General features: G+C 39.9%; 2 protein-coding genes across 2 annotated transcripts; one reads left to right on the forward strand and one right to left on the reverse strand.

Annotated features, from left to right (window-relative positions):
* Positions 1-1,793: 1,793 nt before the first annotated feature.
* On the reverse strand, positions 1,794-5,918 carry LOC149303234 (RNA-binding protein PNO1). Its single transcript, XM_089481615.1, has 7 exons — positions 5,714-5,918; positions 4,275-4,424; positions 4,009-4,092; positions 3,525-3,585; positions 2,752-2,869; positions 2,369-2,439; positions 1,794-1,908 (listed from the first exon to the last, which is right to left on the reverse strand). Exons 1-7 carry the CDS (start codon positions 5,861-5,863, stop codon positions 1,841-1,843), a joined length of 702 nt encoding a protein of 233 aa, XP_089337741.1. The 5' UTR covers positions 5,864-5,918; the 3' UTR covers positions 1,794-1,840.
* Positions 5,919-6,351: 433 nt separating this feature from the next.
* On the forward strand, positions 6,352-10,726 carry LOC149303235 (dynein axonemal assembly factor 10). Its single transcript, XM_089481581.1, has 8 exons — positions 6,352-6,537; positions 7,829-7,929; positions 8,017-8,147; positions 8,780-8,881; positions 9,302-9,417; positions 9,774-9,908; positions 10,235-10,332; positions 10,519-10,726. The coding sequence occupies exons 1-8, from the start codon at positions 6,352-6,354 to the stop codon at positions 10,724-10,726; spliced, it is 1,077 nt and encodes a 358-aa protein (XP_089337707.1).
* The last annotated feature ends 15,586 nt before the right edge of the window (positions 10,727-26,312 follow it).

Consider the following 26,312-nt stretch of genomic DNA (forward strand, 5'->3'; position numbering starts at 1 on the left):
ATATGTGGAGCAGCTGTTTGGTCCTCACTCCACACCTTTGTCAAGCATTAAAGATTTCATGTATTGTCTGCTGAAGAATCAATCTTCGGAAGACGGGTTTTCCCGCCCTTATATCTTTTGCACGTCTCATGTGTCAGCGCAGCCAGGGATCAAAAGGGTCACAGTAAATTCTTACCTGGGAGTTTGGTTTTCTGGTAGTTTTTTGTATGATGCAATAAATCCTGCATGTTAGTAGGGATCACTTTTTTTTCCTGCATGCATTCCAGATGGTCTCAGAATAGATCAGATAACATGCAGCTACTTTTTTAAGGTAGCCATATAAGACTGCCATGTCCCATGGACCAATCACCCAGCTAAAGCATGATCTGATTTGAAGTCTACTTTCATTATATGGTTGTAGAAGTTGTAGATCAGTTACAGGTAACCATCAGCAGTTTTTTCTTTTTCACCTAAATGGAATAGTTTCCGCTAGTATAAACACTCAATCACAGCACAAAGAATGCCACCACTTATGGCCTACCTAGTGGCACTCTAAGAGTTAAAGCAACAGAAACCACCACCACCCTCAAAAAAAAACCAAACATGTGAGTCCCCACCATAGATTGCCAGCAACTCTGCTGTGGGTTCTACCACTGTCTCATTAAAAGCAAAGAAGACACACATCCAGGCCAACTGCAGCTGCGATTTATTCCACCCCAGGCAGTGTTTTGAACTTGCCTGGATGACTGGACCAGATTTTCATCAGTTACAGCAAGGTATGTCAACGGTGAGTCAGGTTTTTACGGCCGTCTGCCTATGACAGACCATCAAATAAAACTCAAGCAACGCTACAAGATTTATTACATGGAGCCTGGTAAAACCTCTTAACCCTCACTGCCTGCTCCGGTTCTAGAAGTGTTCCACGGCATGTGACAGCCCATAAGGGTGCGTGCCATCAGGTCAGATTCCAAATGATTCGAAACTACCATATTATTTTAAATGGCCATTCTACTATCTAGAAATATATTGTACTAATTTGTTGTTGGAAGCTGCACTGACCACCTAAGGTCAATTACAACTATTACTTTGCTCGCTGCCGATCTTGTTTGTGAGTTTTTCATGTAAATGTGACATTTCATTGCTTGCTGGTTTCTCTTTGCGTTGCTGAGGGTTTGTCACTTTAAATGTTCATCTTCTCCATAAGCATACCAAATCTATGACTAGGTGCAGATCTCAGATTTACCTGCATAGGTCTCAGCTTGTCTTACTAATGAGCAAGCAAAGCTTCCAGGCCTTTTTGCCAATATGAAGTGTATTAACTGTAGGAGGGAGGCACTTGGTCCTCCGGCTTAAAGATTGAGGACGCTTAAGGCCCAGTGTTTTTTGAAACCCACCAGTGAGACCCCCAACCTGGGGACCATCCGCTGTGTGTATCTGGTGAGGGGTACACATGGCCGGTCACAATTGGGTCCTTGCTAAGTGCACAAGCAGCACTATAGACCTTCATCACATTTTTAAAAAAAATTCTGTTTTAACATACCTATTCTGTAAAGTTTTCTGGATTACCAATACATGTTGTTGCACAGTAATGTACTATACAAATCAACAAAGCGGTTTTAGAGTTTATTTTTAAAGAAGTTAGAGGCCATAAGATTTTGTTCTAGACAATCTTAAAACTCTATCCTTTTGTTGAAAGTCTGAATGGCTTCAGCCCCATGTGCAAACTCGGCAGGCCTAGATTTCATTCCAAAGGCAAGATGGCCAAGTATTCCAAAACGTAACTTTTCCAAACTGCCTACTGCTTGCTCCAGCGGCAGAGCAGAAATTCCCATGAAAAGGTCAGGTCAGTCCGATCTCAGTGTTAAAAGCGTTCAGCTGCCCTGCTGGCCACAGCCCGGATATTTCCATATACTTTTGATGGTGGGCTTCCTGTTGAACAAAAACAGGAGGCAAGAAGGTCAACATTACATGAGAGTTAATGGAAACCTAAGCTTGATGAGCGCGACAGAACAAACTTTAGACATACAGCATCAATGGATGCGTATACGATACAGTAGGACTGTTTTTCAACCTACATATTAAATCGATGATCATTAGAACCAGTTTGGTGTATGATTAAACAATTTACACCAAACTATCTGCCTACAAAACCCCTGACTTTGTGCCAGTGTATCTACAAGAACAGATGCTGTTTTGAAGGCAAAGGGTGGTCACACTAAATATTGAGTTGATTTAGATTTTTCTTCTGTTTGCTCACTTTGCATTTTGTTAAATGATAAAAATAAACCATTAATATATCTATTTTTGAAAGCATTCTTACTTTACTGCATTTTTCCACAGTACCGTACAAACATTTACTACGATTATAAATAGACAAGAATTCTCTTACCCAAAATAAGGTTACATATCGCAGTCCTCGCCATCTTTATGTTTTGAAATGATCCCAGGATGTGTATTTTTCTGTGGGGTAGAAAGAAGAAAAAACAAAAACAAACAAGGAATAAAAAAGATAATTTATATAATTTCTGCATAGGGTCTGCATTGGGTGCTCCCAATTAAGATGGAAATAAAACAATTACACACAACTAAAAATATTTGTATTATTACAAACGGAAACAGCAACTCTTAGTTTCAATTTATATAGCAAAAACAGATCCACAGGGCCTTAAAATATGGCTGCGGGGGAGGAAGGGGTGTATAGGGGCTTTATCAGGAATACCTGAGCAAACTTACTACTATTTTAATGACTTTATCAAGTTGGTAAAAACTTACGAATCTGCGAGAACTATCCTTGTCCTGGTGACATTTTCTATGGTGAATTTTGTCTTTCCTCCTTTCCCGGCTATTCTTCCAATTGCACGAGAGAGATGGTCTCCTTTCAAAGGTTTAACTTTTATTAAGAAAGAGGAAAAAAAATATTAAGTGGGAACCTGAATGAATTGGAATTGTGTAAGCAGTGCCGTCATTAGCTATTTTCGGTTGGCGGACTGTTCCAAGGTCAGTACAACGAGGGGGCATGATGTCCCCCAAATGATCACACCCAAGTAATATTTAATGTGTTAATAAAGAAGCCACTGTTTTCTTCACTACACTTTTAAAGGAATGCTGGCAAAAACAGAAGAAAATCAGAAAAAAGATTAAAAATCAAAGACATTTTTTGTGATTTTTTTTTTTTTTTTAATAATAAATGATTAACCACTAAACCCAACACCAAAAAATAAAATTATAAGCTTAACATATACAAGTATAATCTATTTGTAAAAAATCTCTTTACTTTGGTCAGACACACTGGCATCAGACTAAACAAATGTAAGGTACTGAATGTTTAATGTTTTTACTGAATAATCTGCCACATACAAGCATCCAGATGCTACCAAGATGGACAAGAGTTTGTCTATTTAACTCTCAGAATAAAGTAAGATGGAAGAATCAAAATCTGCACACAGTTCAAAACGCCAACATTAACTACGCGTGTGCCAATTATCTACCCTGTTAGCTAGATAAAACGATAATAAATGCCTGCTGGTACATTAGTGTTAACTTACCATCCGTCACCTCGAAAGACTCCAAAAACAGGTCATCGAGTCGAACCAGAGCTAAAGCGTCCTGCAACACAAACGGGGTGTTCTTTTAGGATAATAAATACCCCTAGGGCATGGTGCGTGAAACGGGGCTTACATTTCTAACAGAACGCTTGGGCTTTGTTAAATCTCCCGAGTATGGATCTCTATCTACCCAAACAGAGACTGGACCACTCAGAAGGAACGTCCAGCACCTCCACTAAATATCTCAAGCTGGCAGAACCCAGTATATATTTTTTTAATTTAAAACGTGGCAAGTTAATAGCCATACGGGACCGATCTAGACACACAAACTTCCAGTGCAGAGTTTACTTTTTACCGATACATTACAACATCTCAATGGCATTTGCTATGTTGCCATAAACCTGTTCATAGTTATTGGATTTTATGTTCTGGGCATATTCAGAATCATTGGGGTTTCTCAATCAAAGTTCAGCGGGCAACTTACCTCTACTTGAAATCCCAGGATGAAAGCTTTCACAAAATCAGAGGCTTTTGTGAGCGCTGCCACATCCGTGGTCTCCTTACATGTCTGTAATAATAAATAATAATCAGAACCTGTCAAGGAGCTATCATCGTCGCTAAAAGTCACAACCCCTGAGTAGAAACAATTAAGACCGTCTACCATTAGATTTGATTACAGTAAAAGCACAGGAAAGTTTATTGCTAAAAAGAACAATAAAAAAACAAAAACAAAAAAAAAAAAAACTTTACCCTTATTTCCACATTTCTTGATTTTAGGTTGAATCGAATTTGCAGATGTAAATGTTCCACTATTGGGGTGAAGATCTTCATCCAGTTTTCTTTGAGTGGGGTGTATCTGTGAGAAGGTACCGGGATTTTTCTCATCTCCTCTTTGTCTCCCTACAAGATGTGCGATAATTAAAAGACACAAAAAAACGTTATTTCCGAGTACCCACAGGCACGATGCTGCTCAAAGGCTTCGGCTGTCCCCCGGAAATTACTATGAAGAATTTTTGGGTGAACAAGAATTTAATAGCATTTGCTTTTTTTACCTCCCCAGGCAATTAATGTGCCTGAAATTCACATATGACCCTTAGAGCCCTGCCCTACATCTCTACCCTCTTATCCAAATACACCTGTACCTGACCCGCGTCTCTCTTCTACCGTCATTACCTCTTCTCGCTCCCGTATGCCGGATTTCACCCGCACTGTGCCCCTCCTGCGGAATTCCCTTCTCCGTTCCGTCAGACTTTCTACCTTGTACTCAACTTTTAAAACCTCTCTAAAAACCCACCTTTTTCGAGAAGTGTAGAATATCTTCCTAACTCTCTCAGCCATCATCCTAATCAAGCCATATGAACGACCACCAGCCTCTACAGATCATCCGGACCCGATCAACTCATCCCAATCCAAGCAGTCCTTGACTACTGTTCTCACTTCCCCCCTCAACCCCCGATTAGATTGTAAGCTCATAAGAACAGAGCCCTCTTCTGCTTTCATATCAGTTTGTTACGGCATGTGATTTTAAACTACTTTGCCGACTGTTTTACTCACAGTATCCTAATAGACTAAGTGCGCCTCCTCCTCTGCCTTTCAATGTCACCATCCATTTATATATCTGAAGTTTTAATGTCGTTAAGTTTTAATAGCGCCAAGGAATCTGCAGCTTCCCTTAAACAAAATGTAATGTCTGCGTGACCGTTTACTAGATAGGGGAATAAAAAGTGCCCCCTTTGCCAATGTACGGAAGGACTCATCTAAGCATTTGCCCTCCAGCACCTTGGCTTCTTTACTCAAACACCTCTCCTGCCTGCTGGTGCGCAAGCCCTGTGCCAACTGCCAGCGCTGCCTCACAGAGCAGCAACAGAGGGTCTAAGAGGGCTTTAAGTGGCACAAGAAGAGAGGTATTCCTGGAGCTGCAGCTTCCGCTCAAGGTGTTCCTGTATACTGGGTAGGTGATCGCTATACGTTGTGGGTTGTGAGGAGGGGGCGTCGCCCAAATACCACCCGACTACCAAACAGCAACCCCCCGACCGCATGTCACATCCAAAGCTCAAAACACGTTTCCGGGGTCCTTTCCGTTTAAGAAGTAACTGAATGTTCTTTAACCCCTCACACCCCAAGGCTTGTTTACACAGAGCCCACTAGGCCTCGGCATCACTCGTTACTAAGGGACCCGAACGACCTACCATTAACTTGTCCCCAGATATCGGGGGGAAGTCGGGCCTCTTGGTTGGCTTCTCCCCGATGTCCATCGGCTTCTCAGTCGCCTTCCTTTTCCTGCTTTTCACGCTGGTGAAGGCCTCCTCCGGGGCGGCCGCGCTCTCGGTCTCCATCATATCGGCGATCAGCTCCACAGCTCGCTCCGAAACACTTAACTACTAACTTCACCGAGATTAGACCCACACGTGCACAGCAGCAGCCATCACAAGGGCTCCGAAAGGGCGGAGCCTGAGTTTTCCAAACGCTAGAACGCATAGACCACTTTCACAATGACGTCAAATTGAAGGCCCCATTGCACTACATCCGGTAGAGTTCTGAAAAACTGTCCCATTAGCTGCCTGTGTAGGGATACACTATTTATGCCCCCTCACATTCTATTCGAGGAGTTTTAGAGATTCTGAGGTGTAATTCAATTTTACTATCACTGGTGACTAATATATGTTAGACCAAAATGTAAAATAAAATATGTCAATTACACACGTGCGGGGCTAGGACAGCCGGCGTCTTGACAGTACCTGTTGGTGTCAGTTTGAGGAGTGGGAGGGTCGGTTTGAGAGTGTGTTTGGGTTGTGTGCAGTGAGTTGACTTCTGTGTCACAGGGACCATGTCTTCGCCTCTGGAGAAGCCGCAGATTATCGCCCACGTACAGAAGTCTGTCAATTACACTCTGTTTGACTGCAAATGGATCCCGTGCAGCGCCAAATTCGTGTGTCTGGGGAACACGGCCCGAGGAAGCGGCATCTTACAGATCTACGAGATCAACCACGGGGAGGCCAAACTCGTCAAGGAGGTCAGGGCATTTCTGGGCAAACAAGAGTGACACGGAACACCTAGTAAACCCGACGCATTTTATCTTTACTGCTCTCTGCACTCTTACGGGTGTAGATTTCACCACATCCTGAGGTTTTGACTGACTTTTTTTTTTTTGCATGGCTGGTTGTCATGGTAACCGACCGACGCCAGTGGTCGTTTGAACGACCAAACAGCATAGTAATACTCAACGTGCGGCGCTTAACAGGGGGTAAAATCCACAGAAACATTGCAATATAAATCTAAGAATAATTTCCTATTTTCCAAACATTAACCTCCCATCTGTGGTTATTTGGTCCTATATTTAGAGCTGTGTGTTTTTTTTATTTTTTTATTTACTATTGCTGTATTTTCTTGTCCTAATATATTCCATTAGAACAAAAATAGCCGATAAAGCTGGGCGACTTTGTAAAAGTAACTAATGGAATGATCCAGTCAGGAGAAGCATCCTGTCGGATGTTATGGGGAGACGTCCGCATCACGCAGACCTAATGCAAGCAATATATTTACTGTTACTTTGTTAATGGGGGAAAATACAAGCAAACGCCTATATCCCGCATTTTACTGGGACGTTTATTATAATCGCACCCCTCCGGCCTCTTCCAGAATGAAGTTCTCAGTTGCTTCTTCTGAGAAACCTACCCCTGGTGAAGAAACCTCATTCCAGGGAAATCGCTCATTCCAATAACTGACTAAACAAGTGACTAAATCAAACCTCCAGGTTAAGTCACATAGTACCCTGTAGATAATAGATCCTATGAGGCCCGTTTCAGTTGTAGTCCAGTCCCCCTCATTATGTTTTCTTTAATACTCAATTTTGTGATCTCTTTAGATTATCGGTTTGATTTGCAGGAGAGACAGCATTCTCCTACAGGGGCAATTGCAGAATGTTCTTGGTTTTATCAGGCCGGTTGGGACATGGGTAGATACAGAAACACTTGTTAAAGCCAGGCAAAGATGCCCTCTTTAACCACACAGAGACTATAGGTCAAGAGGTTACTTGTGCTCTATACCACTACATTGTTTCTGAATATATTAGATAAGAACACATCTTAGTATTAATGATACAGCTTGTACAACCTAGCAACCATCAGGGAGATGTTAACATCAGACTCCTCGTCTCCTTGGTTCCTGATGGAGTAAATAAAGCTAGTAGTATACTTTTTGTGTGACCTTCACATCTTGTCTCAAAGACAAGCAAACATAGAACGTTGATCCACAGACTCTGAATGTTGCTACCAAAATCTTTTCTTCATTTTCATATCTTCTAGATTGAAAAAGCAAGACCTTTAAAATGTGGGACCTTCGGAGCAAGTTCTTTACAGCAAAGATATTTAGCAACAGGAGATTTCGATGGAAACCTCCATGTGTGGTAAGCAGCTACCAATGCTATTTTCTCATGTTACAATTTGCTAATAGTCCTAAATTCTATGGAATAATAATATATATATTTTATAAGGAACTTGGAAGCCGCCGAGACTCCAGTGTACTCTGTGAAAGGCCACAAAGAAATCGTAAACTGTATAGATGGAGTGGGAGGATTAGGCATTGGGGAAGGTGCCCCAGAGATTGTAACTGGAAGCCGTGATGGTAAGCAGCGCTTTTAATAGATTTATTTGTACTACATTAATTAAATAAAATTTCAGCTATTTTCCCTGTTTTTTCTCTGCTTTGTTCCCTCCAGCCTAAGTCTATCATATTTAAAGAAATTTCATTTACTTTATATTGTGAAAAACAGATGAATTATCTCCCTGTAGATAAAGCCCATAGTTGGGTATTTTTTTTGTTTTATATTTATATATTTATATTGTAATGCATTTAAAGGGAACTCCACCACATAGAAACTACATACATTCACTGTACAGACTATAATGTTATGTAGTGATCTGTATTATATATGTATGTATAATAAATTTATATATATATATATATATATATATTCTTTTACAGAAATGTCTGTGCATTTACACATGTATTTTGTAGTTACTGTGGTGTACAAAGGAAATACTGGCTAATGTCTGAAGAGTAAATCTGTGACTCGTCTTGGCTTTTTAACTTATTCTTTAAGAGGGTAAGACTTTGAAACCAGAATTTTTAATACCTTGTTTTATGCAATTTAATAAGTAAAATACATTTTCAAACAGAACCAACTGAACCAAAAATGTGGATCAATCAATTCTGATTTTACTCAGAACAATGATTCATAACTGATTTTGTTTCAGGAACCGTGAAAGTTTGGGACACAAGGCAAAAGGATGTGCCAGTTGCTAATATGGAACCAATGGAAGGAGAAACCAAGAGGGATTGCTGGACAGTGGCATTTGGTAGGTGATATATCTAGGTAGGTCTGTACGGAATCTATTCAACAATTGCATGATCAGAAGGAGCGTTAAGTGGGTTCCTAAAAAACTTGTGATTTGTGATTTTATAGAAATAGAACAGGAAGGTGTTTTAGGGAGCAGGCAGTTTATATCACAAAAAAATATCTTGTGTGAAATCGTTGTTATTGCTGTAATCTCGTACCTACTCTGTTTAGAACATTCTGCTTAATGGGATATCCATTCACGTCTTGTCGTAGAGCATGGATACAAACTCGGTCCACTTGACCAGTATGTTCATTTTGGGGGTAAACTTGAGACTTGCGTTATTTTTATTTTATGCTGTATTTGATTTGATGCAAACTCGAATGTGTGAAAGTATTTTCTAACTTATGAATGTGACTTTCTGATTTGTCTTTTATGAAGGCCATGCCTATAATCAGCAGGAACGTGCTGTATGTGCTGGGTATGACAACGGTGACATTAAGCTGTTTGACCTCCGCAACATGTCCCTTCGATGGGAGACAAATATTAGGAATGGGGTAAGGGTTTTTACACAAATATAATGGAAATGGACATAGCTTATATTTATCGGGGTTATTGTAGGACTAAGAACTCAAATATCCGCTACGGTCATAGCTAAAAGGTGCAATGGCTTACACCAGACTCATGTTCCATTCACAATGTCTAAAGCTACTCATATAAGAGACACAAGAGAATCTGCCTTCCTGGAGTGTGTATATATATATATTCACGAATGTGTGTATATTTAGTCATGCATAATACACTCCTAGATGGTATTAGGTTATTTAGTTATTATGTTTATTATAATAGACCTATAGCATATTTAGTATCAAGTGCCATAAAAGTCCTTTTTTTTTTTTTTTGCTGTTTGTAGGTCTGCAGCGTTGAGTTTGACAGAAAGGACATCATGATGAACAAACTGGTTGCCACTTCGTTAGAAGGAAAATTTCATGTATTTGACATGAGGACCCAGCACCCGACCAAAGGTTTTGCCAGCGTCTCAGAAAAGGTAACGCCATTTTTCCCAAACTTACTTAACCTACCAAGAATAATGTATGATCCTTTGCTTGGTCATTTGAATGCGCCACCTATTCAAGGAGAATTTCCTTATACTTATAGGCATGAATTCAACGGCTAAAAATATCGGTCGGTCATAACAATTAAACAAAAATATCTGTTTTAGCAATGTTTATATGGTAAACTTAGTCCATGCTTCAATTCAGATGCACAGAATGCATGTTCATTTTTACGTTATGTTGCTCTGCAAGTTCAAACCCATGCCTGAAAATGTCATTTTGTGACTCTTATTTAATTTTATTTTTAATTGTGAACCAGGCTCACAAATCTACTGTATGGCAAGTACGCCATCTCCCACAAAACAGAGATATCTTCATGACAGCAGGAGGTGCAGGAAGTCTCCATCTTTGGAAATAGTAAGTGTATGGCAGGATTACAGTACTTCAGGGTAGGGTTTTTAAGGGTGCTGATCCATCTAGTCTACTAAATCTAACACTTTTGTAACTAAATGTTGCTAAATACTGTTGAATGTCCAAATCCTTCCCAAAAATAGTTCTTTAATCAGCAAAATTTCAATTAATTTGCCTTTCCTTTTTTCTTAGTGAGTATCCAGCTCAGCGAACGAAAAAAGACTCTGATAATGTGGATATGGGAGTAGCTGGGACAGTAAGCCTCTTACAGAATGTGACGCTATCGACACAACCAATTTCTAGCTTGGACTGGAGTCCGGATAAAAAAGGATTGTGTGTTTCCTCATCATTTGATCAGACTGTCAGAGTCCTGATAGTTACCAAGTTGAATAAACTTTGATCCAGATGTTTTAAACTGACCAAAATAGCTCTCCAAAGACAATAAGGATCCAGGGTTTCAAATTTGACATTTGAATAATCGCGTCTCAGTCTCGAGGCCGATCATCTATCTGCTACCCATCTGAATATACTTCGAAATGAATCCATAGTTTAATATTTCGTATTGTATGTCATTGTCTTCCGTTCAGTGCCATGACCGTGGCTTGGAAGTTTTTATATAATGCAAGTGCCTGGTTAATCTTTATTTTGTTAATCTGCAGAACAAGGCTCCTAGGATCTTGGTTATATGTTGCAAATAAACTGCAGCTTCTTTATCGTTCACTATTATTTGATGTGTTTTCCCCCAAAATATTTCATACATTTTGTATGGTCTGTTAGAGGGTAGCTTTAGGGAAACACGTTATATTATAAGCATTGTTCTGTTTTATTTAAGACCAAAATGATAAGTGTTCTTTAACATAAAATGAGAAAGTGATGATAAAAATATGTTTGTAGAATGATTTAGTTATAGGGTGCAGACTAGCAAACCCCTTTACATGTTTTTCTTTATGTATTTATTGCATTGATCAAAAAAGTCTCAATAGTTTATTCAGAGAGAGTTTGCAGTAGATTTGGAGCAAGACTTTTAATAGATAGTATATTTTACAATTTGTGTGCAGTCTTCTCAAATCCAACATTTAAAACGAAAGAAATTCTGGAGGTCTACGTCATCAACTGGCTTGTTATGGATGCCTGCATAGACTGTCTTGAGGAGGTTGGTTTTCTGTTTATCTTCAAGAATTCCAATATACTTTTCCAAACAGCCTAGAATGGCAGAATGAGAAATACAATTTAAAATGTAAAAAATAGATGTCACAACCTGTAACTCATATAAAAAATCTGTATTAATGTTGATAACCAATATGGGAATTGGCAAAATTCTGACAGAATTCAGATACAGCAATAAAACTATGGTCTCATTTTAACCCATATGCTCACCCCTTTGATACACTTATAGCCCCGGTGTCATCTTCTTGAATACCTAACCTAAATGGAGCTAATAGGGCACAGATAACACCCCTCCATAACCGTTTCATACCTCAACTTCCTAGTATTCGTAGCTACCTTCTTTAGAGATTGTCTCGGACTGAGGGCACTGGGATTGTTGCCATTTCAACTCACCAACTCTGCATTACAAAAGCAAAATCTGCTGTAAGGAGAGCTTGGCTGGTTTAGTGTAATGCAAAAATAAATCTGGTGCAATTCTTCAATGCATTATGCAGGCCCTGCTAAGTTCTTCTTTTAGAGCAACCTGCCAGGGATAATGCTTCTTACTGCAAAAAAATCTCCTGCAACAATAGTGAATAAACCTCAAAGTTTGGGGTGCCGCTTTTCAGCGCTATTCATCATTTATGTAATGGAGTATTATTAAAGTATTATTAGTGCTCCTAGCAGTGCTACAGCTATTTGAGTGTCAAGGCATATGGTATTTTATCGGAGTGTAGAAAAGGCTTCCATCATTTGTACAGATGTTACAAGGAACACAAGTTGGACAGTGTGAAAGTTTGGGACACAAGGCAAAAGGATGTGCCAGTTGCTAACATGAAACCAATGGAAGGAGAAACCAAGAGGGATTGCTGGACAATGGCATTTGGTAGGTGATATATCTAAGTGGGTCTGTACAGGATCGTTTCAACAATTGCATGATCAGAATGAGCGTTAAGTAGGTTCCTAAAAAAAATAGAGATGGAATTGTCTTTTATGGAGCGGGCAGTTCATATCACAAAGAATATCTTGTGTGAAATTGTTGTTATTGCTATGATCTCGCACCTACTCTGTTTAGAACGTTCTGCTTAATGGGATATTTATTCACGTCTTGTAACTTGTTGTAGAGCAAGGCTACAAATTCGATTTGTATATGTATATAAATTAGATGGTCTACATAACTGCTATGTTCATTGTGGGGGTGAAGCTAAGAATTGTGTTATTTTTGTTTTCTTATTTGGAATGACAAGGATGTCACCAACATTAGGAAAGGCCAATTCCAGTAAGCATTCCCATTTAGGGGCTTCCTGGCCATTTTCTATCGATGAATGTGGGTCAATTTTCGTAAAAGCCGTTTAAAGACACCTATGTATTGTACAGGGCCTATTCAGCTCTTCTTGCAGGAAAAGTTTATAAAGGTTGGCTCTTCATTATTATTATTTTTTTTTTTTATATATATAGCACCGGTCTGTACTGCTGTACAGTGGGTAGACAGGACAAGTAGTTAGGGTGCATTATGCAATAGGTAAAAGTGCCATGTTAGGGATGGACCAGCCGCATCCGCTGCAGCTGGAAGAAAGTGCTGTTAGCAGCCTGGGTTGTCTGCGTCCATTGCGCATACACCCTCTGGCTGTCAGAGAGGATTCCCCGCAGCGGTGTGGGGAACTCTCCTCTCTGACGTGAGACGTGACGTGAATCGCTCTCTGACGTGAATCGCGTAGACATCTACCCGCTGCCCCGACTACACACCAGGGAGTCAGAAGCACTGGTAAGTTTGGGGGGGGGTTAAATGGGGGGCATAAGACAGGAGGATCCAGGTCCCCTGCAGCGCTGCGGGGGATCTGGATCTTAGTCAGACCTATTTAAGGTCTGATTATAAGACGACCCTGATTATAAGACGAGGGGTATTTTTCAGAGCATTTTCTCTGAAAAAAACCTTGTCTTATAATCGAGCAAATACGGTATTAGTCTTGAGCCTCAATACTAATCCCTTATAATAAAAATACTGGTTACTGAATTATAATTCAAAATCCACTCTTAACCAACAGATACGGTAAACTGTACAAGGCATACCGCCATCTGTCCAAGACTAGTGTAAACTATCCGGCATATTTAATTATACTGTTCACTAGAAACCTGTCTATTGAAATAATGGGAGAAACAGCGTCTAAACTTTATAAAGAGCAAGCGTGTAAAAAAAAAATAGGTTTATCATAGCTTTATGCAGTATCTGGAAGATTCACAAACAGGGCATTTTCACATGTGTCCCTGTGAAATCTGATTAGTACGCAGATAGTAACAGAAGGTCTTTGAAAATCATCTTCAAAAACATATATAAGTGTAAGTGTCCACTCTAATAATCCCAACCAGTTTGTATCCCAACTGGTCTGTAGTCTTCCCTGCTAGCTTTTTTGTAATGTGGTGCTACAATTGTCAACCTCCAGTCTACTGGAACTACTCCTGCCAACAGTGATTGGTTAAATAAGTCTGCGAACAGTTTTGCCAGGACACTGAATTGGGTCCTAGAGATTTTGTCTGTTTTTACTTTGGAAAGTTCCTCTGTAAACACACACGTTTACATGTCACCCTATTTCTCTTTTCTAATTGGGGTCCCTCACCTTCGCCTTCCTCTCTAAAAACAGAGCAGAAGTGCTTATTTAACCATCAATGCCATAAAACAGCCAGTGGCTTCTACTTTATTATTAATGCTGCCTAGGTTTTTAAACTTCCCATTATGTATATTTTTGTATATACTTTTTTTCTTTTTGACATATGTTGTTTTTTCAATGTTCTCATTGTGCCTCACCACACTACATGTTTACATTTGTCTTGTTTCCATGGTTACTGAGCATAGACATAATTAAAAGACTGGTAAGAACCCAGCTGTATAAATATAAATTAACCTAATGAATTATCTTAACCTAATGGATTTTTGTAATAGAAATATAGAAATATTTTATATCCTGAAATATATATATATATATATATATATATATATATATGCAAGAATAAATGGACCTTCACTTAAAGAATAAAAACAACCTCTGCTATTAATCACAAAGTGGTGTCGGGAATATAAGAATTTGATTTCAAATGATTGTCTTTTCCAGCAAGTACCAGTATTCTGTACATTTCAACTATATCTCAGTCTGCATCTTTCTAGATGTTTCCCAGGAGACCTTGAATGACATGTACCATTGATGGTGGGTCAACGTGGTTGCCTGGTAACCTCCCCACGGAAGCGGCAGAATGCAAACTAATGAACACCAGAGTTCTGGTTATACAATTCTCGTTGGCAGCTAGCTTACAGCTATAGCAGTGCATTCTGTTTTTGAGGAGGTATAAGACAATATTGTTAATGTTAACATAATGAGATGTCACCATATCCATTGAATATATTTGTAATCTTTCATTCTGGAATGCTGTCAATATCTTTGATCCATAGGGAGCATGAGGCATGGTATTGTAAAGATCTGAAAAATGCGGTGGAATATGATGACGCTTTATAAAACAATAAATTATAAAACTGTATTTGCCTTATTATAGGACACCCCCCCCCTTTAAGTTTTTAAATTGGGGGTGCGGCCTATAATCGGGGTTTAGCACAGGATCCTCCTCTCCGGCAGCCAGTGTACGTCTGCACGATGCAGACAACCCCCGCTGCAGCCAGCACTTCCGCCAGGGCTTCTATGAAGGTGCACCGACGTTACATGACCTTCCGGTGCTCCACCATAGAAGCCCCGCGGAAGTACCGACCAGCAGCGGAGGCTGTCTGAGCGTATCGTGCAGACATTCAATGGCTGCCAGATAGGAGGATCCCCCGCAGCGCTGCAGGGGACCTGTATCCTCCTCTCTGGCAGCCTGTTGAACGTCGCTGCCGGCACTTTCGCCAGTGGTTCTATGACGGAGCATTGGCATAGAAGCCCCGAAGGAAGTGTCTAAAAGCAGAGGTTAGCTATGCGCATCGCGCAGACGTCCACCGGCTGCCCCCACAAGACACCAAGGAGTCTGGGGATGCATTGGTAAGTCGGGGGGGGGTGCAGAGTGCCATACCTAGGAAGCAGAGTGGCATTACTGGGGGCGTAAAGCATGTCAGGAGTCAAAAAGGCTATTGGTTTTCCAAAATTATGTTTGTATATAACCTATGCTGACTAATTGTAAAATAGATACCAAAAATGTTAAAATACATGTATTGCTCTTCATTAGATTAAATACTGTTTTACCATTCCACTAATGTATATTTTTTCTGTAAAATAATATATTTTTTAAAATGGCACCAAACTTTAAGGGTGTGGCCTATTTTCAAGTCAATACGGTATATTGAGTGGATGGCTGGTTTAACCATACACTTTGAGGATAACAATGCCCTCAAGAGGGATTTTTTTCTTACCTATTCCCATGACTTTCCCATATGATATCATGTTGGTAGGTAAACGTGGGTCATCATACTTTTCACATTTCATAAGTAGACGTATAATCTCTCCAGGAATAAATGCATCGTCAAACGATTGTTCCTCAGCTGGTTTTTGGGGATACTGGCAATAAACATCCACAGCCGCAAGAGGGTCTGTGTTGGAAATGAGATCTGCCAATTCTATATAGGCATCGGGAACCTAAAATAATTGAAACAGATACAGGACAGAAATGTATTCAGAATATGTTTAAGTGTCTAGGTGCACAATCTGCCACATAAGGCTGGCACTCCCATTGACCCTGGGACCCTGTGGAACTCTTGAGTGCTCCATCACAGGTATAGAGTTCAAGTTCAACATAACTAGGTAGCAGGTCCACTTTAATTCACAATATATACATATTGATTGGCAAAACTCCCTGTGGCATACCTAATATAATTTCATTTAAAAAAAAAAAAAAGGTGGTATATAAAATATAATAATAAAAAAATTAACTAAAAAAAGACAAACAAAAAAGTTCTAAATCTAAAGTTTCTTGGGTGATTCATCTTAAAGAAAAAAATGACATTGCTACTAAATATTCTTATATTTCCCTTCATTAATGTGCAACATGTTGTTAATATACCTCTGGTGCCATATTAATGACTTCTCTGTAAAGAGTTGTAGCATCTTCAGCTGTTTCCTTGGAGCGAGAAAGTGCTCGTGCTAAACCCAGGCGATATACAAAAGAGCGTCGATTCAGAGATATTGATCCAGACGCAACAGCTACATAGGAGAAATTACATCCTTTACTTAGTGTATTATTAATACATAATAGGAACAGACAATGTATATCCAAATGATTAAAGGTCTTCTTATCAAATACAGTATAAGGAGGCTGTAAAAGAAAACCCAAACTGCTCCATATTAAGTGATGTCCCGGTGAAGGTAAAGTTGGAGTCATCTGTATAGCCTGATACTGGCAGTAAGTACCTCCTGCAGATATTAACTTCAATCTTATTATATTAGCCAAGGCTAGAGAATGTTGATATTTTGTTCTTTGATGAAGTTGGTTTGAACAAAGTGTGGAGGGTTATTTTTTCTTGAGTACTAGCATCAACGGAATAACTTTTCCCCGCGCCACATATATTGTCTGGGCTACCTCCATCACATCTACGGGCGCATACTGCATCTTCCATGTGTCCATTCGGAATGAACGACATTGCTCCCACACGAGGATGCCCTCGAGGCACGTCATTACTACATCTTACTAGTTTGCATAAGGAGGATGAGAACCCTGTCAAGGGCAACTGTGGAGAGGGTCTCCATTTTTTTAAGAGTTTCTATTTGTCAGAAATTGCATTGTATTTGTTTTAACTATAGACTTTTTTCTTTTTTGGAATTTATTATATATGAGGACCATTCCTACTTCCTGCGAGATTTCTATTCATACTGATATTGCGGTACCTTTCTAACCGATATATTTTGCTGGGATTTTGGGAGATCACAGAGTTACCTTGAAAAGTTGGCCTTTTCATCTTACATACAAGGACCGGTGTAACTAGAAGGTGAGTTTTATCATGCCAGGTTAAGGTCCTCCTTTTGTGCTGTGCCATCACTTGCTGGAGAATGTCTAGTTACAATAAGTAGAATAAATCTACTTATTGCGTTTCAGCACAGTATCATTAATTACCTTGAACTGGCACAACCTCCACGTCTGTTGATGGGGGTTTCTCCGTTGCAGATAGTTGTGTTTCAGCAGGTTTTCCGGAGGTGATGATTTTGACTGGAGCTTTTGGCTTAGAAGTTACAGCCACAGTACGTTTTAATGAGCCTGGTGTGCCCTGCCCTCTAGTGGAAGATAAAATTATTGCATGAAACCATACAAAAAAAGGCAACTAAATTACTTGTAGAGAACTAAATAAATCAAGATGAAACCATGGACTGATCTGAATCGTTATATCAGGATAAATAGGCATACTAGATAAGCCAATTGGTTCTTATGTGCTTACTAGTATCTCGCTGCTCACTGCGCTCCCATCTAAAGCTTTAAGGAATGTATATGATTAATATAAGTGTAATCGTGTTTAAAGCATTATGATGAGTGTCTGTTTGCCAGAAAAACATTTTGTCTTTTTAATCATTATGCTTAAGACTTAAGGCTTAATTCAAGCAGCACTTTTCCTAGAAAATTTCAATCAGTCAAAAAATGTTCCTAACCAGTAAATTTGAGTTACTAGTAAACAAAACATTACTATTGCTTTTCTTGTTCTGCCAACTTAGGACTCGGCTGTATGCCGATTGACCAAGTGGAGGATATCACAGCTTATTTTTCACTAGTTCAAACTAAAGGCAGTCTGCATCATCAGACACCGAACACTCTGACCCTCCTCTAGGTCATCAAATAAAGGGTCTTAGCCTGTGGAATGTCCAATCATGGCCACTGATCTAGCAACACACATCATGGTCCATTGATGTATATTCAGATTATTATTATTATTTATTGTTTTATATAGCGCCATCAAATTCCATAGCGCTGTACAATGGGTAGACAGGACATAACAAGTAGCATGTAATATAACAAATTGAGTAACAGAGACAACAGGTGAGGCCCTACTCAAACGATCTTACAGTCTAGAGGGCCCTACTCAAACGAGCTTACAGTCTACAACCACGTGGCTCGAAGGATTGTGCTTAGGGACATAAGCAAAATAAACAATTCCTGATTTAGCTTATAGATGATAAGACTTTCTGCACAAACATTGGACTCTATACAATAAAGCATTGCCATACCTGGCTATGGAGGGGGCCACGGGTTTTGTGACTTTTGCTGTAGGTGTTGATGTAGCTGTTTTCTTAGAGACAGGACAGGGTCTGGATGTAGTATTTGCTCCTCTGGATACTGGAGTCGCTCCTCTTCCTTTACTTGCTCTCTTTGTAGATGCAGCAGGGGATGCTACAGGTTTATCTGCTTCACATGCTTTGTTCAACTCCTTCTGTTTTTTCTCTTCTTCTGCAGCCTTGAACTCTTGCCACCACTTCTGATCTGTGGAAATTTAGGGATAGACATATATATGCCTTTATAGTAAACTAAGGACAACTAAGAGGCAATTCTCTTGCAGTTACACAGCTCAATTGACATTTATTTTACTTAACTGTGTAAAAAATATTTGGCCTGTATAACATTTATCGCTATTGATTTTTCTTCGCTAAAGTCTTCACTGAAAAATAAAATAGTAAAAGCTACTATGTATTGCTACTAAACTTTCATATGACACAAAAGAATCCAACCACACTTTTCACAAATAACATGATGTTATAAATATTGTGGTATGTACCGTATTTGCTCGATTATAAGACGACCCTGATTATAAGACGACCCCCCAAAATCTGAATATTAACTTAGGAAAAAAAGAAAAAGCCTGAATATAAGACGACCCTAAAGGAAAAAAGTTTTACCAGTAAATGTTAATTCATGTAAACTATTTTTTTAAATAAAAGCTATGATTGAGAAAAATATTTTTTTTGTTTTTATTTCCTTGTATTTTCCAACCTGTCCCCCAGTTACGCACATCTGCCCCCAGGCTTGCCACACCAATATGGCACTGTGGCCCATGATATGCCTTTTAACCCTCTATATGCCACTGTGCCCCATGGTATGCCTTTTGACCCCCTATGTGCCACTCTGCCTCCAGAAATGCCTTATACCCCTATATCCCATTCTGGCATTTAGGGGGTTAAAATGCATATTATGGGGCAGAGTGGCATATAGGGAGGTATAAGGCATTCCAGGAGGCAGAGTGGCATTAAGGGAGTTAAAAGGCATTGTATAGAGCACTCTGCCTCCAGAAATGCCTTATACCCCTATATGCCACTCTGGCATTTAGGGGGTTAAAAGGCATATTATGGGGCAGAGTGGCATATAGGGAGGTATAAGGCATTTCAGGAGGCAGAGTGCTCTATTAAATGCCCCCTTAACGCCACTCCAGAAATGCCCTATGCCCCCATTTAACACACACACACACCCTATACCCCCATTTAACTAACACACACACACACACACACACTCTCTCCCCCCCCCTCTCACCCCTCTCTTCCCTCTCTCCCCTCTCAGCCCTCTCTTACCGGTGCTTCCAGCCGGGGCAGCAGGTTGACGTCGCCTTCCGCTGCAGCCGGAAGGAGGTGGAGTTGGCAGGGGGGGTTTGTATGCGTCCGTCGCGTATACTTTCCCCGGCTGTCAGAGATCAGAGTTCCCCGCACCGGTGCGGTTCCGGTGCGGGGAACTCTGATCTCTGACAGTCGGGGAAGGTCTACGCGACGGACGCAGACAACCCCCGCTGCTAGCCACACCTCCTTCCGGCTGCAGCGGACGTTGTCTACGCGAATCGCGTAGACGTCAACCCGCTGCCCCGGCAGTACAGCAGGAAGCACCGGTAAGTGTGTGTATGATGGGGGGGGGTGAGACAGGAGGATCCAGGTCCCCTGCAGCGGTGTGGGGGATCTGGATCTTAGTCTCCTAATCAGACCTCTATTTGAGGTCTGATTAGAAGACGACCCCGATTAAAAGACGAGGGGTATTTTTCAGAGCATTTGCTCTGAAAAAAACCTCGTCTTATAATCGAGCAAATACGGTATAAGGATCTCCTCCTCAAAACAGGGAAACTCCTGTAAACTTGTATGCCTTGTATGAAAAGAGTTCTACACAAGCCCTTATATTAAAATATATTATTTTATTGTACAGAAACATATTAATAAAAAACATATAGAATATTTCATAATATAGACAACAGAGGTTTCTAAGAAACTAATCAGAGCATATGGAGGAAATATGGCTATATATATATATATAAAGTGTCTCAAGTGCATGTAAACCATCAAAAAATCATAAAGTGCTGAGTCATTCAAGTATAGTTGTATATTACTCTCTATAGAGTGCACCTATTAATTTTGTAAACATCATAAAGTGCATAATTAATGTTACTCACTATGGAGTGCACCTTTGAGTTTTGTAAACATATAGAACACTATCGACATCAATAATAAGTATACAGGTAATCCAAATAATCAGAACAGTATCCTGAGAGCATTGTGCTCCTTACCCATATTGTCCTCAGCTACCCCTTGAAAAAGGAGAACCGAAACGGCGTAGGGGAAGTGGAGGACAATATGGGTAAGGAGCACAATGCTCTCAGGATACTGTTCTGATTATTTGGATTACCTGTATACTTATTATTGATGTCGATAGTGTTCTATATGTTTACAAAACTCAAAGGTGCACTCCATAGTGAGTAACATTAATTATGCACTTTATGATGTTTACAAAATTAATATAGTTTACATTATTAATATAAACTTTCATATGATAACATGTAATGTTCTGCATAGCAGTATATGCTGTTTTCTTTCTTTCATTCATATTCAAATGAACTTATGGGGAACATAACTGTATTACATTATTTAAAACGTTCCTACTTGTTAATTCAGGTGGAGCTGGTCCTTTGGTTGGCATATTTTCCAGACTTATACTGGCTTTAAAGCTGAGCATGGCATCTTGGAGAACACTTTGGGCATCCCCAGAAGAAGACTTATCATACCGGGCCAACTGTGCCAGCCCTAATAAGTAGAGTGAGTAGCTGTTGCAGGGAGATGCAATGACACCAAGCCGGCAAACCTGAAACCCAAGGGAACATTGTAAAAAGACATGAAATCTAGATAGGCGATACCTACTGCTCGTCCTTGTCTATTATTTTAGTTCCACAGTCAAAGAAATAGATTAAGTTGGATTGACCAGATCTCCCTGCAGTAAACCCATGCTAGTTCTGATCATGCAACCAATTTAAATTTACCCTTCCATTTCTATTAATTTGCCAACCACTGACTTAATGGTCACAACGGCTCCTGTCAAAAGTGACTGGTTAAATAAGTCTGCCAATGGTTTTGCCAGGATACTACAAAATTATTTTAATAACTTTGGGTGTATCCCATTGGGTCCCATGGACTTGTCTGTCTTACTTGTACAACTCCCCCCCTGTAATCACAGATGCTTTAGTTATCTCCTTTCTAACTGAGGTCACCTACCTTCATCTTCCTCCAAAAATTGAGCCAAAGTATTTCATTATGAAGTCAGCTGGGTGTTTTCCTTATTTGTATAACTTGCTTCATTTACTCCTTAGTTACATTTTCTCCTTTCGCTTATATAAAAAAATATTACCCTTTTGTGTTAACCTGGCAATTTTTCCTCAGTGTTTGTTTTAGCGCATCAACACTGCCTTTCTAAAATCTAAAACCTTAGTTTTAGTGGAATGCAGCACAATCTCTTTCATTATATTAAACCACCTTGATAAAGACAACATTTTAATTCAGTGGTTTTCAATCTGTGCTATGTGTCCTTCTTGGGTCTTGATGGGTCAAGGTAGTCTTCAAGACACGTTGGCCAAAAGATAACGGTATTTGATTAGGATACACGTTAGGTAAACATTGGGGTACTACTGAGCACTAGGTGCACTGGAAATCTGGTACCTGGAAAGAGTTGAGAAACATTATTCTGCAGTCCACACTTGCTGCTTATAGATAGCTTGGCATCTAATGTATTATGCTAACTGCAACTAAAACGGCTTTATAAAACTGTGTATTGTGTGTAAAATGATGTTGCTTACTTTTTCCTGCATATCCAAAAGTTCCTTACACTCGGGTATGGAGGTGAGACGTATAAGTGCAGACATTGCTTGGCATCTCATTCTAATCCAGTCCTGTTGGTGTGGCGCATCTTGAACAAGATGTTCAAGAAGACTGTAACTTGACCCTTGCAGGACCCTCTCTAACCCCTGGGTGATCTCTGCTTTCTGGGGGCACAGATGCAGCCCCTTTGCCGTCCAATCAGCAACTCTAAGATGGAAACAAGTTCACAGCTACAAACGCTTAAACATGTTTTAACATCAAAAAATAAAAAATACTAAACAAAATATTATACAGCCTAAAAATTGTTAGCTTTATGTAACTCTACCGGATTCCCGCCTCTGCCGGGTGGGCCAGTCCAAGTTGGCACCAGGGTGGATAAAATTACTTGAAAAGATGTGTACACAGTGGGAAGAGATTAGTGCTTTATTATAGGGATCTGTAGATAAAAGCCAAGATGTTACATTTTAAAACCCCTTCTGGCTGCCTCTCCTGAAAGCAGGTATGTAAACTTGTTGCACTTGCCCCGTGGTAGTCTCATTGAAGTCACTGAACCACCAGTGAAAAGCATGTATGAAGATCTGAGTGTTCAGATAGCACACATGCCATTAGATGCTGACACTCCAACTGATTTAAATGGGAGCTCAGTCCTTTTGACTAGAATGGGAGTTCTACTGACACAAAAATCATATCATGCTTTAAGTACAGGCAGCTTGGAGAGGAGTCTGATGATACTAGGATAGGACTGGCAAGGGGGCAGGAGGGCAACTGACCCAAGGGCTGGCCTCATTTAAAGATTTTGGACTACTACTTGCCTCACAGCAATTCTACATATAGGATGTCTAGAGGAAAGAGGTCTTTACGTGACATTTACATGATTACTTTTTGTCTATGCATTTTCTTTCTCTAAATGTGTTGTGCATATTGACCATGTCAGATGTGTCTTCTACTGCTTTATTATTTGGCCACTTGGCTGCCCCACTTTCATGCTGAATGCATATTAAAGTTATGGCCAGCAACTACTTTGTTAATGGGCCACTTGGCTGCCCCACATGGGCTGAATGTCCATGTAGGGCAGCCAAATGGCCCATTAACAAAGTAGTTGCCGGCCATAACTTTAATATGCATTCAACATGAAAATTTGGCTGGAATTGTTTCTTTACGTATTTCCATTTTAAAACATTTACTGAGTACAACATGTCAGGTAGTTAGTGCTGCTTACATATGAAGAATTTGTTTAGCCGGCATGATGTGATGAGACACAAATGTAACACATTTCCCCAATTTCAGAAATCCTCCAAGAAGTTGAAAATTTAGCAAACAGAAGAGATTGTTCACCTGAAGCAGTTTTGCGCTAAAACCAAAACAGACAATAATGAATCATTGATGTTTCTTTAAATACATAAAAGCAACCCAGATGGGTCTCTGAAGGTTGCATGGACTTACGTTGGCAGTTGACAAACATTTACAACTTGACTATTAACTTTAATCAACATGAATCAGATCACTTTAAGAAGCCTTTCTTCTTTATTATTATGACGTCAAAAATATTTTCTCTGTCTGTAATAATAGTATTAAAGACTGACCAATCTGATGATGTAAGGAGTTCACTGAGCATCATTTCCAGTCCCTGATGAAGGTACAGTATTGATTCCTGTATTTTTGAGTTTGATGCATCATCCTGCTCTAAGTAGGCCAGGCCAACATAACACCTATGAAAACAAGAAAATGCACACATTTCCATTCATAGATCCACCAAAAATGCTGAACATCAGAACTTGTAAAAGCAAATGCTGTAGGGTGTATTCACTAGTGTAAGACGTTGAAGGATGGCAGGTATAGGTTTAGCAACAATAATTCTACAAAGCCTCAAATCTTAAAATGTTTGATATGTATCTGTGTTGGAGAGGTAGGAACAATAACCAAGCTATGCAACTTTTTAGAACCACTGATTTTGGTAGCTTTTACCATAAATGAATTCATTTACTAAAACTAGCTATAGCTTTTGCTTTTTGTTAATGGGCGCTAATTAATTAATTGTAGGTAATTAATGTAAAGCTCACATAAATAGGAAGTGAAGATAGTTCCTTCTATGGTGTACACGTAAGACTTTTATTATTATTAAATGGAATTAATTGGCTTGCTCAGTGTACAGAATGGTAAAATGTAGAATTTAGGGAAAGCTGAAGATCCACTTTATGAGAAGGCATAAGAGTACAAGAAAAAGCTAGGTTGGGTTAGCTTTGTTACCAATATGGCAGCTATGATTACGGAGTGAGAAAGAAGCCGCGTGCCCCTCTGCCTAATTATGCACTGTCCATTTGGAATAAGTATGTTAGTGTCATTATACATTTTACTTGCATCCTCTAAGTGATCTTTACAATTGATCCTTGTTATTTTTTTAATCCCAGAGGGGTCTTATTGGTTTGCTTTAGTAAATGTCTCACAAAAAGGACCACTAACAGTCCTGGGTTTAAGAATTGCCTTAATCTATTCCAATATTGATATAATTAAAAGAAGGGTCATTGACATTGACAAACATGAAAAATCTGCTTTAATTAAATGTTGTTTATGTATGGCAGTAGTTGACATCATGTCATGAATCTGGATTTCCACGGCAGGCATCAAGCCCATACTTTGTCGTTCCAATGTAAAGAAGGTAGTGAACAAACAAGAAGAAAATACTTGTTTAATTTAAACTGTTAGGTAGCCTGATCTTTCATTGGAAATGCGGGAAATCCATTTCACAAAACCACCATAGTTTTGCAGTTCATCCATCATGTAAGTTAAACTTACCTGGCGATCGCAGAGGCCGGATTAAGTGCCAGAGCGTTCTGTAGCAATAACAGCGCATCTGTCTTGTTATTCTGTAATAACAGGTGTCTGCCCACGTGAAGATTGTATAGCCAGTTACTCGGGTCCAGGCACAAGGCGTCTTCATACTTCAGAAATGCTTGCGTTAATGGGTTCTCTTCATCTATGGAAAAGGCTCCTGTCTTTTGAGTCATTAAAAAAAACATCATTTAGATAACATATTATCAGGAAATTCAACATACATATCGCACATCAGTGTGGAATCCCTAAAATAAACATTAATAAAACTCAATTTAAATATATCACAAATTTAGGTTAAGACATGTAGGTATTATTTCGGGAGCAATGACTTTATTACAAGTCACAGGAGAGAAAATAGATCTATTGCAATTAGTCATTTATAATTTCTCTAAGCATAAGTGTACATAGAATTTCATTTGTCTCTTTGTTTCTTTTTTAAATATGCTTATCAACATATACTACAGGGGCGTCCAACATGCGGCCCGCGAGACCTCGAGCTGCGGCCCGCGTAAGATCGGCAGCCAGGGCAACCGATCTTACGCGGGCCGCACCTCGAGCCCTGCTACCACAAGAGCCCTGCTACTTACTCGTGGGAGGGTCTTTTGTACTGCACAGAGGAAGCGGAACCCAGCAGAGTTCACGTGACATCACATGACTCCGCTCCAGTCCTGCTTCCTCTGTGCAGTACCAGAGAACGCAGAGGGAGGCCGCGCCCCCTGCTGAAGTCTGTGAGCGGCATCGAGGAGCTGCAGTGCAGGTAAGGGGGTGGGGAGGGTGTTTGAATGAGTATGCGTGATTGAGGGAATGAATCTGTGAATGAATGAGTAAATGAATGAATGAGTGTGTGTGTGATAGCAGGGATGTGTAAGTGCTGGAACCTAGGCATGATGGGACTGCCATTGCTGTTAGCAATCACACTCCTATCATGCCAAGTCAGCCAGT

The sequence above is a fragment of the Sceloporus occidentalis genome, unplaced genomic scaffold, assembly GCF_023333645.1.
Source record: "Sceloporus occidentalis isolate IW3139 unplaced genomic scaffold, rSceOcc1.0.p SCAF_15, whole genome shotgun sequence".
Classification (NCBI taxonomy): domain Eukaryota; kingdom Metazoa; phylum Chordata; class Lepidosauria; order Squamata; family Phrynosomatidae; genus Sceloporus; species Sceloporus occidentalis.